Raw genomic sequence first — 19350 nt, 5'->3', positions numbered from 1 at the left:
AAAACCTCTTTGCTAATAAGTGCACATATTCTCATCCCTGACCTTTCAGACGAGGTGGGCTCCTCCATCTGCCGCCAGCCCCTGGCCGTCCCTTTTTAGTGCTCAGTGCTCCTGCGTGGCTCACTCACCCTTGGCTTCTTTGCTGGAACGCGAGAGTAGTGCGGCAAGAATGGGGTCTGCTGTGAGCATAGCGCACCATGGGTGCTCAGGAAGTGTTTTTGGAATGAGTGAATGAATGAACGAACGCACGAACGAACAAACAAACAAATGCCCTCATCAGACCAGCCCTCTCACTATCCTGTCATCCTCATCACCCTTCGTGCCTGCTGTGGTCACCAACCCCAAGTCCACCCATCTGTTGGTTCCCAGCTCACTGCCGGCCTTTCTTGGAATTTTTTCCTGGCTTCCTCCTCCCTGGCCCAGGCATAGACATCCCTCCCCCCTCAACTCCGCTGGAGTTCACCCTCCTTATGCTGCGTGACTTCCCACTGAATTGTAGCCACACCTGTAACGTTCACCGATGTGTAAGTGGGTTACTTTGGGGCTCCTGGTCACCAAGGTGGCTGAGTCTTTGGGACCTGGTCTCAAACCTCCCACAGGCCTCCCAGGGCATCATGCTCAGGGCCAAATGCAGACAATATGGGCAAAGCCAGCTTGTCGATTGAAGTGAGGACACGATGGTGACTGGGCAGCTAGGGGTCTCGGAGCAGGTCGCTGTACTACCATGCACTTGCTTGGCCAAATCACATGACTTCCAGACCTCTTCCTCCTCGGGGAACTGGGGCTACAGCGGTCTCAATAGTGCCTCCCTAGCTTGGGGGTTTTAGATATTGAAGCACCCAGCAGTGTCAGCATTAGCAGACATTAGGACACCATGGTTATGTGTTTGGTTTGGGCTGGGGGTCCCAGCTTCAGCCTCATTTCAGAGTCTCGGTGGTCAGCAGGAGGGGTGTTGGTGTGAGTATCCTCCGAGACCTTCAGTTTGTCTTGTCTTTCCCGGCATCCCTGTATCGTAGCAGAGTAATACTAAATCAAGCTAGTACTACAGGTGTTCCTTTCAGATCTGCAGACTTCTGAGTTCGTCCAGCCATCCATTCTATTTTTCATTCTTTTACTCATCCTCTAGATGTTTATTAAGCCCCTGCTGTGTGCAGGGCCCTGTGCTAAGCCACACTTTCCAGGTGATTCCATGGGCCCCTGCCAGGATGACTCCTCAGAACAGGCAAACGGGGCCCTTGCTCCCCTTGGCTCCTGCCCTCCTTCTGCTCAGTTTCTTGGCATCTGACATGGTTCTTTCTCAGGATGAGGGACCTTGATATCTCTTTGCCTTGCCAGGGTTGTCCCTTTGGCCCCGCAAGGCCACTAAAGTCAATGTCTGGGGGGCTCCCAGGGAGCAGGTCTGAATCCCGCCTCTTGGGTCATGACCAGGCTTGGGCAAGCCAGACAAGGAAGTAAGTTGGGAGATTCGGGCTCTCCCAGCACCCACAGAATCGCCTCCGTGTCCACACACCTCTGGCCTTCCTCCCTGCCTCCAGACTTGAAAGTTTACCACGTCCCTTGCACAGCTTCCCATACACCCTAAGCCTGATTTTTCCAGGCTTCTAATCCGTTTCCATGCCTTGATCCGGACCCTCCATGTCCCTTTACAGTGTGGAGCCCTGATTTAATGCAGCACTTTCCCGGCCAGGGCAGGGCAGAGGAATGCCATGGCCTGATCAGTCCCCCAGGCCGGAGGACCCAGGAGTCCCCGATCCCCGGCCCTGCCTCTGCTGGCCCGACGCCTCCATCCGGACCCTCGCCCGCTGTCCCTCATTCCCCCTTTTTATCAGCAGCTCCCAGCATGTACGCCTCCCTCTATCAGTGTATCAGGTCAGCATGCCTCATCTAAAGTGTATATATTACCTAATAAAATCCTTCTTATTGGGGATTATTGCATCAAATTTTAATTTCCTCACTCGAGCAACAGCATGTCGGCCTGCCCGTCAGTGAAGGACCGATAGAAGGTGAAAAGAGCGGATAAACTGCACAAATTACTGCCAGCCGATGCCTATCAGCCCTTTGACTGGAATTGACTGGAATTAAGGACTGAGAAATAGGATTTTCTGCCTCAGAATCTGCTGTGGCAGCTCCTGTCGGAAGTCTCTTCCGGCCCCCTTCGGCTGCCTCCCCACAAGGGTGCCTCCCACTCCCTAAGCAAACTGCATGTCATCCTTTCAAGTCCTTAATCCTGTCATGGAAAGGGGGGAGGGGGTGGTACTGGGCCGGCAGAGAAAGAGGTAGATGGGACCCCTGAGGCTCCAGCTTCAGCCACTGTCCTGGACAGCTTCTGTGGAAGGAGGCAGCCACAGAAGGGAGAGTCATGTTCCTTCTAGAGCAGTCCCAGCTCCTCTCAGCTCTGCCCTGACTTCCCTACTGGTACCCAAGCCTCAGAGGCTGGGGCTCTCTGGCACCCTCACTCACCCCCTCACCACACCTTGAGACTTTAAGCCAATCCCTGAACCCTTGAGCCGCAGTTCTCCCCACATGTACCCTCACTGTGAGAGGTTGTGAGAAAAAAGTGAAGGAACCTATGCGGGAGCCCAGCACAGTGCTTGGCACACAGTAGGTGCTCAACTAATGCTAGCTCTCCCTGTGAGCTCCTAGCTGTTCTCTCTATAGAATTCCCAGAAAACACCTTCCCTCCAGGGTGGGGATTATTAACCTCGGGTCCTGTGGGGCCTGCATTTTGCTGTAATTGTTTGGAACATCACATGCATGCATAGTCTGGGAAGAGGCCTCTTAGCTTTCATCAGATGCACACGGCAGTTCCAGGCTCCAGTGAATAGTGACAGTCACTTTTATAGCATTTTCTGTGCACCCAGTGCTGTTCCAAGTGCTTTACATGTATCACTTGCTGAGGTGTGGGACTGTTGTAATACCCACTTTATAGATGGGGAAACCTAAGCAGTGAGAAGTTAAGTAACTCACTCAAAGGATTCAGATCCAGACAGTCTGACCACAGAGTCACACCCTTAACCCCCTTGCCGTACTGATCTTCCCCCAATAAGGAGTTGGGACCCTGCAGGCCTGTGCACCTTTAGCCTCTCTGGGCGGGGGGTGGGGGGGCTCGTTTCCCAGGAAGCCTCCTGCTTGCAGTGTGGGTTCCTGTGAAGGGAACAAGCCCTGTGGCCAGGTGGGCCCCATCTCTAGCCCTACTGGGCCCACCTACCTGCTCTCCCGGCCATGCCCTGATGCACCTCAAGCTGGGGTACCTCTCTGGAGAGCCAGCCAGGCAGAGTGCACCCCTGTAGAGGGGCCCAGGCCCGGGGTGGGCACTTCTCCACCCTCTCATCTTTGGAAATAAGTTTCAGTATATTGAAACTATAATCACTGAGATGCTGAAACAAGAGCCGTGGGTTCCCAAGAGCCCCTATTCCTCCCTGTTAATTCCTTCTCATAACATTTCCAGTCTTTGTGGCTGCACTTGTATTAAAAGCTCAGGGTTTTATTAAAAATGGATTTATTTGTCCAAAAAGATGAAAACCCAAACTTTGTCAGGAGCCTTTTAGAGCTCTCTTTGTGGAAGCTCAGGTGTGGCTCTTCCTGGGGAGAGCCAGCCTCCTTGCCATCTGGTCCTGGCTCGCCCGCTGGGCCAGCTGGGCCCTGCCCACCCAAGAGGACTCCAGGCCGCCAAGGGCAGGGCTACCCATAGGGAGATGCTCACAGGGCTCTAAGGACTGAGGGTTCCTTGACCACCACCTCCCCTCTTTGCACAGGCCAGCACTGGCCCCCTTCCCATCCTCCCAAGGTTCACTAACCACTCCAGGCCCTGGTTGTACGCCTGCAAGCATGCAGCTGCCCCTTGAGGTTTATTGTTTAGCGAATGTCTGGAATGGTGCTTTGGTAGTCACTGGGCCCAGCTGACCTGGCAGGCCAGTCCCTGCCCTCAGCAGGCCAGGGGCAGCCAGGGGACCCTCATGCTGGAACACATGTGAGGCTTAGATTGGATGGGGCTGTAAAAGAGGGAGCTGACCCTGTGTTGAGAAAGCCCCTCCTGGCAGCTGGAGCCTCAGACCAGAGTCCTGCACTCTCAGGCCTGGGGACAAATTCAGGCCTCTCTTGTGTAAGAAGTGACACCAGGAAAGGCATACCCCCCAAAAGACGCCCCGCTGGAGTGACGGGGGGAGCATTTGTGTAGACCCTTCAGATCTAATGCAGTGCTTCCCAAATGACCTCCCACGTACCCCCTGGGTCTGAGACTGTTAAGATGTTACACAAAAAGAATCTGTCTTCAGCTCAGAAAACAGGGGAGAACAAAGGTTAACAGATTTCTTTATTGCTTTACTACTTCTGGGAGCCTTTACCACATTAAAGCCCATTGTGCATCTCCAAGGGAGGGACAGGAAATGTATGTTTTTCCATATTTGGCATGAATTAGTACATGTAAAGTGCTTACACTAGTGCGTGGTACATAACCACAACTTTCATAAATGACAGTTATCATTATTATAATGACCTGGTACAGAAGCAGCATCTCCTGGCAGGCAAGAGCATTTTGGAGCCAAAGTACCTGACCTTGAATCCTGGCTTCACCATTCACTCCTTGCGGTGGGACCTTGGAAAGGCCACTTAACTCATGGCCCTCAGTTTCCTCATCTGTAAAATGGAGCTGTCTCCTGGGGTAGTTGAGAGGGTGAAATGAGTTAATACATAAAAAGCGTTCGTAGCAGCGCCAGGCACATAGTGAGTGCTAGAGAAGGGCCCTTGCCGCCACAGGGGCTTCACACTCTCTCCCACAGCTCAGGTCCTCAGAACCCACTTCGAGAGATGCTTCTCTAATGGCACCTTTCTCTGACTTTGTTTGCCCCATGGGATCTAGCTAGAGCTCCTGGGCGGGGGGTGGGGTGGGGTGCGGGAGTGCAAAAGAAGGAGCCAGCCCTGCTTCCTGTGTGGCCTCCGCCTCTGCGCTGTGTCCATTTCTCTGCTAGAGACGTTTCCCCTGCAACATTCTCACCTTCCCTCAGCCAAACCTGGGGGCGTTCAGGATTGCCACACACCTGGGCTCAGGAGAGGCTGGAGTGACAGCTGTGCAGGGGCAGCACTGCCCCAGGAGGGTGAGGTGGCAGATGCCCCTCCTGTGTCCTGGCAGGGAGACCAGGAGGAGTCAGAGGCACCTTGTCCCCAGGGCACTCCTTCCGGGTCAGAGGCCTGCATGTCAGGAACTAGCCTCTTTCCACAGGAGAAGGTGCTCAGATGGGGGTGGAGGGTGCAGCCTGCAGGCTTCAGTCTCCAGCTGATGAACGGTGAATATGTGAGAGGCACCAGTGCCACAGGAGACCTTCATTTAGACATGCAAATGCCAGGGTTGATATCTCCCTAGGGGTTGGGGACAAGGCTGTCCTGCTCTCCATCAGTCAGGGGAACTGCAGCCTGGGCCAGAATCTCACGCAGGAATGGCTGGTGTGACGGGGCCTGGAGAGCAAAGTGAACATTTCCCTGGGTGAGGGGTGACTCAGCAAGTGGTGGTGGTGGTGGCGAAGTTAGGATCCAATCATTTGTACGTTCATTTATTCAATCAATTGGCCAATCAATTGATATTTGAGTGTGCCCATTATATGCCAGCATCTCTTCCTAGTGAGTCTTACGCCTCCAAACCCCTGCCGGTGTTGTGTCTTTTTCTTTTTTTTTTAATTAATTAATTTTTGGCTGCGTTGGGTCTTCGTTGCTGTGCGCCATCTTTCTATAGTTGTGGCAAGCAGAGGCTACTCTTCTTTGCAGTGCACGGGCTTCTCATTGCAGTGGCTTTTCTTGTTGCAGAGCATGGGCTCTAGGCGCGCGGGCTTCAGTAGTTGTGGCTCACAGGCTTAGTTGCTCTGTGGCATGTGGGATCTTCCCGGACCAGGGCTCGAACCCGTATCCCCTGCATTGGCAGGCGGATTCTTAACCACTGCGCCACTAGGGAAGCCCCCCGGTGTTGTGTCTTTTGCCTGGAGCACCTTCCTTTTTGTTTTCTGTCTCTGGCAAACTCCTACTCACTCTTCATGACCCATCCTAAATGTCACCATCTGTACAACCCTTTCCTCCAGGTGGACTTGTACACTCTGGGGTACATTTATGCATCTAAGCAACCTCATATCTGTATAGCAGTGTCTGTGCATATTGTGTGCTCCCCAAAGCAGGGGTCCCTGAATCCTCACTGTTGAAGTCCCAGGCCCTAGCCCCTTCTCCCCCAGTGCTGCAGGGAGAATGAATGGGGTGTGGGGCAGAGCCATGTGAGGCAGGAGCTGCCAGCTGTAGTGCTGGATGGGGCATGGTTCAGAGGACCATGGTGGCCTCCATGGTTGTCACGGTCATCCCTGGAGATACTCATTTTCAGGATTTATGATGCTTTCATTCACAGAGTAGTTGATCCATGAGCTTCTCCTTTACTCAGGCCTTAGTGAAAACTGAGTTGTTGTTATTCATATTAAGGTGGGGAAAACAGACCAGAGGGGTGCAGCAAACTTCCTGAGGTCACACAGCATTGATGTGTGTTCGAGATAGAGACCAGACCTCTTGTCCTCCTGCTGGATGCTCCTCCATCAGCTCTTCTTCCCTGGGTGGTTTATCCAAATGAGGGGAGATGGGGAGGGGAAGGGGGGGCAAGAACATCAGCAAGATTGGGCCTGTCCAGTGGACATGGAGGTGTTTGCCTGGGGGCCTCAGTGTATGTCCCAGGGATGATGGCCTGTGTACTCGGTACCTACTTCCTAGGCTGGCCAGGAAGTCCCCATGGGGAGGGAAGCTGTGGGTGCCAGGACAGCTACAAAGAAGAACAGCAGCCTGGGGGCTGGGCGACCAAACTCAAGTCCTTTCTCTTTCCCATCCAGGGCACCACGGTGCGTGTTATCACCGCCATCGACCAGGATAAAGGAAGTCCCCGGGGGATTGGCTACACCATCATCTCAGGTGAGGCCTGGGCTGCCCTGGTCCCCCACCCCGACCCAAGAAGAGCCACATTAGGAGCGTCAGGCTCTGCAGGACAGTGGAGAGATCTGTGGCCATGTGGGACAGTGGCATGAAGGGACCTGCCCCCAGGGACAACCTTGGCCAAAGGACCCAGGCAGGGGACTGACCGGCTAAAGAAGGGAGAAGCGGGGGAGGGGAAAAGGAGCTTGGAATGGAGGCTTAGGTGCCTGGGACTGCCGGGTGGTGTTGGAAGGCAGGAGTGTGCGCCGCTGTCCGAGGTCTCAGGCTTCTGGGCACTTTGGGGCTCTAAACCCAGGTCATTGGTGACTCTTCCAGTGCTCTGGGATTTTCTTTGTTTTTCTTTACTCACTTGATGAAAAAATGGAAGCTGTTACATCACTTTAGAACTCATAGAGCTGCAACTTTGGCTGATTTCATGCTCCTTTTACATTTCTGACCATTAGAAAGTCATGTCTCATCTGGAATGTTGCAGGGAGGCACATAAGCGCTCCTTTCCCACCCAGTCTCTCTTGAATGCAAAGAGGGTTCTGGTTGATGGGACCCCCTCATCCCACGTCCCCACCCAAAGACTAACAAAGCAGCAGCTCCTTGGCTGTCTTGGCACTAGGTGGCTTTGGTGCAAGGCGGCTGGTGAGAGGTCCGGGAGAAACTCCTCACTCACTCACACACTCCAGACCTGTCCCTGTTCTCCCACCCCCACCCACACCCCACACGTGGCCTCACCCACACCCACACCCCACACGTGGCCTCCCTGCCCAACCCGCTGGTGAGTGAACAGTCAGCCCGGTGCATCTGGGCAGGCCAGACTGATGGCCAGGAGGATGGCAGGCCACCAGGCCAGTGTCCACCCCATTGCCCCTCCCTACCACACTGCCAAGAATAGAGAGTGGCATTTGGGAGGCATTTTCTCCCTAAAGCTCAAAAGGCACCAATGTGTAGTGATCAAGAACATGGATGGAGTCTCTTGAGCATCCTTCCTGGGGTGGATCTCCATACCTCAGTTTCTCATCCATAAAATGGGAGCAATAAGAGTATCTACCTTAGGTGGTTCAAAAGTCAGAAGACTTACTATATGTAAAGAGCTTAATTAATGTATGTAAAGTACTTTATAAGTGTTAGCTGTGATTATTACTGCTAGCATCTAATAATACCTTCCGGATGTTGAGGGTTAGCTGGTGTGAGGGAGACCCCTCACATCCTTGGAATGCAGGGTATTATGGGCTTCCTGTGACCTACAGCTTCTAGCAGAACTATTTTTGTGCTTCTAAGCCCAGGGGACCCCAGGACCCAGAGCGAATGTCAGACCAGCTCATGTGGTCAGTAACAGCAGTGTGGGTTTGGGCCTCTGCTCCCTGCACCCCATTTCCTCCCCATTCTGATGCCCAGGACAGGACTCAACAAGAGTAAAGCCCAATATGTACTTGTAGAATGAATGAATGAACATCGCTCTAGAGTAATGGGTATTCAAATTCCAGTATTGCACAAGAATCACCTGGGGCTCCTACCAAAAATACAGAGTCCTTGGCATACATAAAGATTCTTATTCTGTAGGACTGGGGTGCAACCCAGGAAAGGTCCTTTCTCCCAGTTCTCCAGAGGCAGGTGGTCCTTAGGCCATGATATGGGAAAGGAGGTCCTAGGAAGGAAGCCGTTCTGTAGGAAGGCAGAGTCCTCCTGGGAATTAGCGGGCCCTCTCCTGGTGAGCAGAGGAGAAGAGAGGCCCGTGCTGATGCTGGTATCCTTCATGAGTTTGTCAAATTGGGAAGCAAAGCAAGTGCCTCCCAGTGACAAGGGACTTGTGCTGGAGATCTGAGGGAACACCGATGAGCCCCAAGGGTGATGGAGTTGGGGGCCTAGTATAAGGTGGCAGCATGAGCGGGATACCTGGCTGGGTAAGGGATTGTCTCCTCATCTCATTGTCTCTGGACTGCTTCCAGACATACTCCTAGATGAGGGTGGGGAGCAGGGAGCCAGGACATGGCCTGAGGTCATGGCCAGACTGGAAATAATTCCTGCAGTGACACTGGGAGGCCATCCTCCAGGGCATTGGTCCATTTCAGGTCCGTGCTGGGTGCCAGGCCACCAGCCCCAGACCCTTAGGTCCTCTCTAACCTTCAAAGATGGCCCTGGTCACCCCTTTCCTCTAGAGCAGGAGGCTGCAGGGCAGAGCTGCTTTGGTATCTGGGCTGGGCTCTGAAGCTTAGAGTCTGGGGGCAATTGCCTGAGGCAGCATCCTGTGAGATTTCCAGAGGCACGCTCTCCTGGGCCAGGTTCCCAAGTGCAAACAACAGGACGAGAAGGGAGACCCAGGATGTGAGACGACAGGTAGGGGATGTGTGTGAAGGTGGGGGCAGGAGGCAGAAAGTTCTGGAAGGCCTGGAACACTTAGAATAGTTTTATAGGATTCCCGTTGCCAGCACAGATGTGCCTTGAGGGCTTTTAGAAAGGATGACAAATGGGTCTTCTCTTACCTGCCAACTTTGATTGATTGGTAATGGCTGCCTGAAGAGGACCATGAAGCCAAGCAGGCTCAGTGCGGTATTCAGTTGGTAGAGTCTGCCATGGGTGTGGAAATGGAGGGGGCAGCACTGCGGCAAATGTCTGCCATCCTCGGTGAGATAGCACTTGGCAGGGTCGCCACGATGGTCTTCATTGTCATGGGTATTTGTCACCACCCGACAGCACCCAAATCCTTTTCAGACAGCTTGAGGAAAGGGCAGTCCTCTTTCTTCCCTTGCCATCCTGAGCACCTGGCTCCCCTGCCGGCCCTTCCCCCCAGGCCTGGGCCAGTGTGGACTCCCTGTGAGCCAGCCTCAGCCCAAGCCCAAGCAGACAGGCATGCAGGAGGGCACAGTCCCCAGGGGGACAGGTGGACAGAGAGGCTAGGATTTGGCCTCTTCTCTACTTCCCCCAGCCGGCCAGGGTAGACACTGCTGCAAAGAACATTGTCTCCCGGGGGCCTGGCCTCACACACCTGCCTCTCCAGGGGTGTTAAGTCGCAGCCCTCTCCCAGGTGGCTTGGCCGGTGCCTGTTTGGCTTGAAGCAAGAAGAAGGGATGCCCTGCCTGGGCCCCTTCATGCTGACTGCCCCATGCTGGCCCTGAGTGCCCAGTGTGGGAGCGTGCTCCAGCCCAGGTGCTCTGGAACCATTTTCATTAGAAAGGAAGAACTGAGGGCCTCAGGGGCTCCTGGAGCTGGGTGCGAGTCCTGAAGGTACTGTGGGTGACCGAGTCTCCAGGCACCTCCAGAACCTGGGCAGGTGGTCTGCCTCGGACACAGGCCTGAGCCCACACTGATCCATGGCACAAGGTTAACCTGCCCAGCACCCTGAGGCCCTGTCCCCTCCGGGCTGTTTATCATGCCTACAGCTGGGGGGATTTATGTCCGCACACCAGTGCTTTCCCGATTACTAATGACCCCTCTGTTTTGCCATGAACAAAGAGGCCTTCAGAGGTAAGTTATGGCTCCATTGCCATCAATTTGTTCCCAGCCTCTGTGGCCAAACTACGACCAAAGACGGACAAGGTTTTTGCCCAGAGAGGACCTGGCACGGACCCCATCTCTCCCTCAGCCTGTGCCTGCCCTGCCACTCACCAAAGGCATCACTTCCTCCAGGGCCTGACCTCTGGAAGGAACTCTGCGGGCTCCTATCCCCAGTGGCCAGCCCATCCTGTGGTCTGAGCAGACACCCTCCTCTACCAGATGGAGGTAGTCCTGCTTCAAGGGGCAGCTGCCCTGCAGAGCCCTGGACTTGGAGTCCAGAACTGTCAGTTTGAGGCCCAGCACCTCCACCTGCCGCAGGGTGTCCAGCCAAGGCGTTTGGCCCTCTTAACCCCATAATCCTCATTCATGGAATGGAGATGATAACTCCCGTGGCAGATGAGATGATGCCAGAGAGACTCTAAAGGGCCATAAAATATTAAGCATTATTGTCAAAGAAAGATCAGGACCAGAGGTCCTTGGGACTCCCAGTCACTCACTTTCTCCTTAATTCATTTAAGTATAGAGAAGTAAGTGGTTGAGAGTGCAGGCCTTAGGGCCGTGTCCAGGGTGGTGACTGCTAGCTGTGCTGGCCAATACGGTTGCCCGTGTGGCACTGGAGCACTTGAAATGTGGCCAGTCTGATTTGAGCTGTGCTGTAAAGATAACACACAGGATTTTGAAGACTTAGTATGAAAAACAGATTGTAAAATATCTCAGTAATGTCTTACATTGATGGCATGTTGAAATGGTATATTCAATGTACTGGGTTAAAGATAACATACTCTTAAAATTAACTTTACCTACTTATTTTTTCATTTAACGTGGCTACTAGAAATTTTCAAATAGCACATATGGCTCGCATTCTATTTCAATGAGCAGCTCTATTGCAGAGGTAGACCGCCTTGGCTTGCCTTCTACCACCGACCAGCTGTTTGACCTCCCGAGCGTCAGTTTTCCAGTCTGTAAAGTGGAGGTAATAATAACCCGTGTCTCACAGGGATGCTATGAGGGTTCAGTGAGCTAAGACGTGTAAGCACTTAGCAGAGCACCTGACTTTGTAGTAAGTGCTCAACAAATGGGGACTCTTAATATCCACCCACAGTGGATTGAGGGTCTTCTCTGTGCGAATGTCCTGAGAGCTGATGGGGCCCGAATCACTGTCTCAGCCTCAGGAACCTGCAGGCAGTCAGGGGGACAGGCTGCAATGCCTTGGTGGAACGCTGTGGAGAGCAGCAGGGGCTGTGCTGATAATTGTTAACATGGAACAATGGCTCCTTGGGGGGTCCACTAGACTGTTCTTTCTACTTTTGTGTATATTCAAAAATATCTGTCATACAAAGTGAGAAAGAATCCATGGGAGGGGGGTGCCTCCCAAGCCGTCCCTGGCAGGGGAGGCTCAACGAGGAGAGACCGTCTAAGCCAGCCGTGACTGATGAGCAGGAAGCAGCCAGGAGGTGTGGAGGGAGGGTCTGTTGCAGGCAGAGGAACAGCAAGTACGAAGATCCCAGAGCAGGAGAATCTTGGCGTGCAGCCCGATCTTGGCGCTGCAGTAATTGAGTGTGGCTGAGCGCAGCACGTGAGGGAGGCCGTGGGAGAGGAGGCCACAGGGGGAGGCAGGGCCAGCCACGCAGGGTGTAGAATGCCCAGCCCAGGAGAATGCCAGGCCCTGGTCCTGAGGGCAGTGGGGAGCCAGATCAGCAGGGGAGGGACGTGGTCGGGGTTGTGTCGCGCAAAGCTCACAGTGGGCTGGAGGAGGGCAGGTGGAAGCAAGCAGGTCAACGGGGAGGCATTTTCATTTTCCGTAAATACTGGACTGATGAATTCTGTCATTTCACTCTCTCCTTCCTGTAGCTGACACTAAACAAACCCTTCTCCAGCTCCCTAAGGCCCTCACTACCCTGGGGTGTGAGGATTTGGTGAAGGAGCCCAAGCTAGCACTTTCCACCACTTTCTGCATTACAGCGCCATCTCAGCCCAGACACCACTTTCCAGACTGAAGAGGCCTAACCTCTCTCATCATCCCTTTCCCTATCTGAGCCCTGCTTCCCTGGGCCTCCTGCAGTTCTGCAATATCTCCCAGGGTGAGAGGAGGGGAACCCGATTTGTTGGGTGCCTGCTGTGTGCCAGGCACTGGCTGGACCCGTTTATCCCTCACAGTAGTGTATGAGGGAGTCATTATTACTCCACTTTATAGGCATGTAGAGCAAGGCTCAGGGACTTTTATCGACTGACCAAGGGTCACAGCTACAAAGCAGAAGAGCAGGTATTTGAACCCAAGTCTCTTGGGTTCCAGAATATAGCCAATTTGCATGACGACACTGGTTCTCCAAGCGTTGTCTCCAAATCAGCTTCACCTGGGAACTATATTAGTAATGAAAAATATTTTACCCCACCCTAAACCTGAATTAGAAACTCCAGGGGTGGGGCCCAGGTGTTGCTGGTGTGGCTGGCCTGGGGAGCACCCTTTGAGAAGCTCTGGTCTAGAAGAGCACGTGTCATCAACAAGATAATATCACCCCCAAGGGGGCAAAAATTTATTCTGAGAGGTAAAAAATATCTTACTTCTTTTATGTATGAGGCACAGATATACATATGTTATATCTGTGGTATTAAAATTTCATGCAGCTTGGGGGAGCAGTTAGGAAAAATGTCTCAAATGGCTAGGGAGGTTGGAGGGACATGCGATAATGAAACACAGGTTGAGAAACACTGACCTAGAATGAAGAATAGGTGCGCAGTATCAGGGCTGAAAGCCCTCAGTCCCAGCTTGAAAGGCAGTGGCCTCACCACTGGGTCACACTGGCGGACTTGCCTAGGTTGTTTAGTGAAGGACAAAGCTCTCACTGGATTTCACTTTCAATGCTACCAAGTGATGCAGTTCCTTGGAAATACATTGAGCGCTTTGAAATGAAAGCTGTGTGTGTGTGTGTGTGTGGAGAGAGAGAGAGAGAGAGAGAGAGAGAGAGAGGAAGAATAAGCAGTCAGACTTGCCCAAACCCACACCCCCACATATGTCAATAACTAAATCGGGCCCCTGGCTATGGCCTGGTGGGAGACAGCTATCACAGGAGACCATCATTTGAATCACTTCAAAGCCCTTGTGATTAAGCTGCTTGGCATGTTTCTCCCCACAAGAAGTAAAAACTCAGGAAAAGCAGATCTGCTTTGGAAGTCTGAATTGCACACCAAAGCCCCTGGCTTGGAGTACACAGTGGGTGCCTAGAAGCCCCAGAAACCTCAGGACATCTGGCCAGGCACAGTGGGGAACGGATGGAGCCAAGAGGGAGCCAGGGAAGAGTCAGGGCAGATCAGAGACAAGTGGCGGGGCCAATTGGTGGAGGGCACACAAGGCGAAAGACATGGGTGCTTGAGCATGGCTGGGGGTGGGAGGGTCATCAGAAGATTTCTCTCATAGGAGTTCTGGATGATCGGAACAGGAAGCACTGGAATGAGGGTGATCTGCTAACAGGTTACTGCATCAGTCTAGGGGAGGACTGGGGGTTGTTGTGAAGTTGTACAGGGGGGAAGTCAGCAAGGTGATACAGTGAAAATAGATGGTACAGGAAAAGGGGGAGACAAAGAAGCTTCTAACCTCTAAGTCTAGGTTTCTGGGGTCCTGGTGGTAGCCTAGGCAGAAAGGGACATATTCATAAGGAAAGCTGATCTGCTTACACCTATGACTGCCACACTAGACCCGTGTCAACATGTGTATCAGATCTCCCCCATCCCATACCAAGGCAGACATCACTAATTGATCACGGCACACTTTCCCACTGAGCCTGAATGGGTCTCCAAGCCTCCATCAGCCACTGGTAGTTGACAGGCGTTCTCTTGAGAGCTGGAATGAACGTGCCATCCAAGGTTTATCCAGTTTGCATCCCATGGCTCTCTTCTTTCAACAATATTTAGGGACAGTGCCTCTGACTTTTTAAAAATTTGATTAAACATATATTATTTCCAGTTCTCTCCCACCACATACCAAAACAACAACAATAGGTCACACTAACACTAAATTCCTCCTGATGAACCACGGGAGAGCCCATACTTCATTCTCCCTGATCCTTCTCCCTCCTCTTCTTTGCTCCTGCTCCCCACACTCTTCTATGCCCCACCTTTGTGATAAACCTGAGTCTTTGTTCTTCTCTCCTTTACTGAGGCCCTGCATGCTCTTTGTCAGTAGCTGTGCCTTGCCCCTTGCTTCTTTCCCATGAGTCAAATTGGTCAGTGGAGTTTGAAGAGGTTTCACCGCCATGGTCTGAGACCCTCCCTTTCTGCTTCTCCTCTTTCCTTCACCCTCCTCATGGGCAGGAGTCTCTGACCCTTGCTCAAGACACTATAGAACCTCCTGTGGGCCCCATGTACTGTGGGAGCACGCCCAGGACCTCCCACTTAGGCCCAAGCAGCACCTCGATTCCGCCTCCACAGCTGGACACGGGATGGCCCTCAACTCAGCTCAGAACCCACTTCTCTCCAGGCCTGGAGTCTGGCAGACCAGTCGTGGCTGGAGGCTGATTTCGGGGGCTGGGGCTCATTCTACTTCATGCCTAGTGGTTGCTTTGGTGGGAAGTTCTAGTCTGGTTTCCCCAGGTCAACAGGTATTTGTCTTTTTAAAAATTTGGCTCATTTCTAGTTTTTCCTCATCTCTAAATAACTGCTTTTTATTAAACTTCTAGGGGCTTGAGATCCTTGGAGGGTTGTGAAATTAGCCGGCATTTGTTTTGCATTCTCTTTCTTTATCTTGGCACACTTCAGGCACACAGAACTGCTTTAGACATCGTCCTTGGCTCCCGGTCAGCACTGGTCCACTTTGGTTTCATTATTAATTTTTAACAATATTGTGGACACCCGTGAACCCACCAACCAAACCAAGAGCTAAACCATCATGCATACCTCACATACCTGTGTTCCTCCTCAGTCCATCCCCTGCCTCCCCATCCCATAGCTGTCTCTTTCAATCTTGCATTTTTTCATTCATCTGCTTTTAAAAAATATTTTGTCACATTGCATATTGCTTGCATTTAGTTGTCTTTGAACTTTATTTAAAAAGTATCATACACAGTCTCCTGGGACTTGTGTTTTCTCTTCAATATGATATATCTAAGATCCATCGATATTTTTTTTTTGATGTGGATATTATTTGTTCATTTTCATTACTCTGTATTACTTCATCATGTGAAACTATCACAGGTCATCCATTTTCTTGTCGAATGGTGTATACACTGATTTTTGCTATTACAAACCATGCTGCTCTAACATCTTGTATATATCTCTCTCTGAACTTGTGGGAGAGTTTGCCTTGGGCTACAGACATCCTCTCTCACCCTCACCCTAACCCCAGAAGGCGGCTGGCCAGAGCCATTTTACAGATAAGGAAACGAGACCCACAGAGCTCCCGAGACATGCTTAGGGTCCCACAGCACATAAGTGGGGGACACAGGATTCAAACCCAGACCTTCCTGCTTCCAAAACCCACATTCTTTTTGCTATCTTTTACTATTCTGCCTGGGAAACCAAGTGATTCATGTCAACCTGCTGGTCTGCGTGCCGGACTGGAATCCTAGGATTCATCATTCATTCATTCAATTAACCAGTGGATATTAATTGAGTGCCTACTGTGTGCCAGGCTCCATGCCAGACCCCGGGGACCAGCCGTGAAGGGAAAGTCGCTGTCACTGTGCCCAGAGAGTTCACATTCTAGTGAGGAAGAGATAACTAAATATCAGCAAAGGCAGTGTCTCCTGGCCATGTTAAGTATTGGGAAGGAAATACCAGCATGAGGAGAAAGTAACTGGGGCGAGGGGCCACTTAGGAAGGGGGGGGTCAGGAAGGCTGGACAAGGGGGACGTCAGCCGCCTACCTCAGCCTCCCCAGGCTGTGGGCTTGGGAGGGGATCTCATCCTCCCACCTCAGAAAAGCTCTCGAATATCTTTGGGAAGCTTTGAACCTGTAATGAGACCCTCTAAGCAGCTCAGATTCCCAGCTCTCTTTTTCATCTGACTCCCCGGATGACTGCTCAGCTTTCAAGGCAGCCCCCAGCAGGGGCTAATCTGAAATAAAAGTTTTTATTTATCTAGCTTGATACCTGGTGCAAGGTTAAATCATACAAGAGAAAAAGCAATAAAAGAGAAAGATTAAGCGTAAGGCGCCGTCTTAGGCATGCCCTTTTGCAATATGGTTACAAAGATATTAAGCCTGAAGTAACCCACAGCCTCACATTGCTGTTCCCTCACCTCTCTGGGCTCTGTGCAGCCACAACAGGAAGGAGGAGAAGAGGATAGGGCCGGGGCCACAGGAGGGAGACACCCTGGGGTGCCCTGCAGAGAGGGTGAGCGAAGCAGATGGAGTTCTAGTGGCTCAGCCCATCAGCCACCTTCCGCCCCCACGCGGCTCTGATTCATGACTTCCTGGCGGAACAAAAATGTTGACATCTGCACCTACGTTCCTGTCAGCATCTCCATGTCATCAGCATTTATTGTGTGCCTGCTGTGGGCCAGGCACCCTGCAGAGAGAGTGGGAGAACTCTTAGTCACAGGCCCTTCTCACAGCCAGCCTGACTCAGGTCTCAGCTGACCTCGAGCAGGTTACTTCTACTGTCTGCGCCTCAGTCTCCTCATCTGTACAATGGGAATGTTAATGGGGTTTATCCAAAACATTATCGTCTGGTTGATGACAAGCGCATGCAAAAGATACTAGGGTTCCTCAGCGGTCAGGTGGTGATGGAGTCCCTAGAAAGGCAAATGTCATTGGCTCTTGCCTCTCCTCTCTGCCTGCGAAAACCCAAGACTACAGCTCTTGGTAAGATCCCCAAGCACTGCAGGGGCCCCTATGGGCAGGGAAGGAGGCGGTTCCCATGTGCTGTCTAACTGACCTGGTCTTTTGCCCCTGATCCCTTGTGGGTGTCCCTTGCACAAAGCCAAGTGGGTAACTCACCTGGGCCACTGCTGTCAACACCCTCCGTAGCTGATGGAATGGCCCCGCATGCCCCAGACACTCCATGACCCTGGAGCCAAAGTGGATCGTGGCCAGAGACAGGGGCTGCTCCTCTCCCCTACCTGCAGCTGCACTCAGGCCCCACAGCATCCCTTCTGGGCTCCTCTGTACTCCATGACCCCCTCCACCATATAAACAGCTCCTCCCACTCCAGCCTTCAGTTCTTCTCTTGGTGGGGCCCAGACAGAGCCATGAGGATACCGTGACAGCCTCCGCACCCCCATCTCTCCTACAGAACCCATGTTTTAAAGCAATTTAAAATATGAAAGGGAAGGGAAGGGACCTTTCTTTTAGCCCACATATCAGACTCTGTGCAGGCCCACCCACGAGTTCACCAGACAGGCCCAGTATTGGCCCCAGGGAGAACCCAACTGCACAAGTAATTCATCATACAAGCCTGAAGCATGGCATGTATAACAAATGCTCCAGGAGGTCAGGAAAGGGTTTGTCTCTGGGATAGGCAGTCCTTGAGGGATGATTTAGAGAGACCATAAGGAAGGGGGCATCACCAGTCACAGGGCAGGGTGTGAACACACATTTAGGGGACCTCCTATCCAGCCCTAACACCCTCTTCCAACATGAGAGTCACATTGGGAGAGCTTTGAATGCCAGAGTAAGGGGTCACAATAACATAGTAATAGTAGCAAACATGTTGTGGGTGCCTAGGACTAGATCTAAATGCTTCTCCTGCATCAACTGTTTAAATTCTCCTACTAACCCCATGAGGTAGGTACTATTATTGTCAGCGCATTTTGCAGATGAAGAAACTGAGGCCCAGCTACCCAAAGTCACATGGCTGGTGGGAGGAAGAGCAGGTTGGCTCCAGAGCCCACACTGCTCCAGTGCCCCTGGCCTCCCCTCCCCTTACCTCTGCCCTGAGCACCTGATGGGGCTGCTGGGGTCTGGGAGTCACTGGATCTACCTGTGGGTTTGGCTGTCTTCCTGTGTTCCTGCAGCCCTTCCTCTGCCTCTCTGTCAGGTGCTCCTCCTGAGTCAATTAACTGGCTGCCCCATTCAAATATTTGACCAATATCCTGGAAACAGAGATTTCAGGGCAGATATTTTCAGACATTGATTGAAGTGAACAAACATTCTGACACAGAAGGAATTTATTGCTCACATTTTCCTTCTGCTGAGCTGTGCTCCATTCCAGCGCCTTCAGAAGACATCTCTTTTGTGGGGGGCAGTGGGGTGGAGTCAGGCTGCCTCTGTTTTCTAGCTCACTGCTCCTCCGGCCCCCTCCTGCTGCCAGTGCACCAGGATGCCCCACTCTGAAGGACCACATCAGTGAAAGCAGAAGCTGAAGGTCACTTCACAACAATGTCCAGCATAGCAAGGGTTATTTTAAAGGAGCCAGTGACTGATTTTTCTTCTTAATGATGGTCGGAGTCTTAAATGTACGGAGAGCCACTTAGTTGGGACTTAGGGAGCACTTTGGAAAGGGTGACTTGAGGTCCTGGGATGCTATCGGTCCTTTAGAAGTTTGTAGGGACAGAAGAGTTACCGCTTCATGACTCAGCAGATGCTTAGTGAGGAGGTCTTGGCGAGCCAGCCTCCCTTCTTGGTGGTCTTGAGGAGACAGGATCTAGAATGGAAATTGGAAACGGAAAACCATTCTGTGAGAGGCTTAAGGATTTGCTGGGGAGGTAAACGTATGAAAAGTTGCTTGTCCATCCTTACAGCATTTGCTGAGGGACTCATGCTTGTCATCAAGTCCTCTGGGAGATCAGAGAAGGCTGAGAGCGTTGGGGGCTGGGGCTGGGGTGAGGGCAGCAGCTTCACCCCAACTGACCGCTGATTCCCCGGAGAGATGATTTTTAAGTGACACACGGGTGGGGCGTGAAATAACATCACATCACCCAGTGAGAGGGCTATTCCCTTCTCAATTCTCTTTTAGAATTTCTATTTCTGTCAATGCTGTCCAGGAGA

General features: G+C 52.2%; 1 protein-coding gene across 1 annotated transcript in view; it reads left to right on the top strand.

The window, feature by feature from the left end:
- The window catches only part of CDH23 (cadherin related 23), a 466374-nt gene that overhangs the window by 201219 nt on the left and 245805 nt on the right, over positions 1–19350 (top strand). Inside the window, exon 10 of the mRNA XM_059054180.2 lies at positions 6849–6927. Coding sequence (XP_058910163.1) covers positions 6849–6927 — 79 coding nt within the window. The remainder of the gene's footprint in view (positions 1–6848; positions 6928–19350) is intronic.

The sequence above is a fragment of the Kogia breviceps genome, chromosome 2, assembly GCF_026419965.1.
Source record: "Kogia breviceps isolate mKogBre1 chromosome 2, mKogBre1 haplotype 1, whole genome shotgun sequence".
Classification (NCBI taxonomy): Eukaryota; Metazoa; Chordata; class Mammalia; order Artiodactyla; family Physeteridae; genus Kogia; species Kogia breviceps.
Note: the sequence above shows the minus strand (reverse complement) of the source record. Positions and strands in the feature narration are given on the sequence as shown.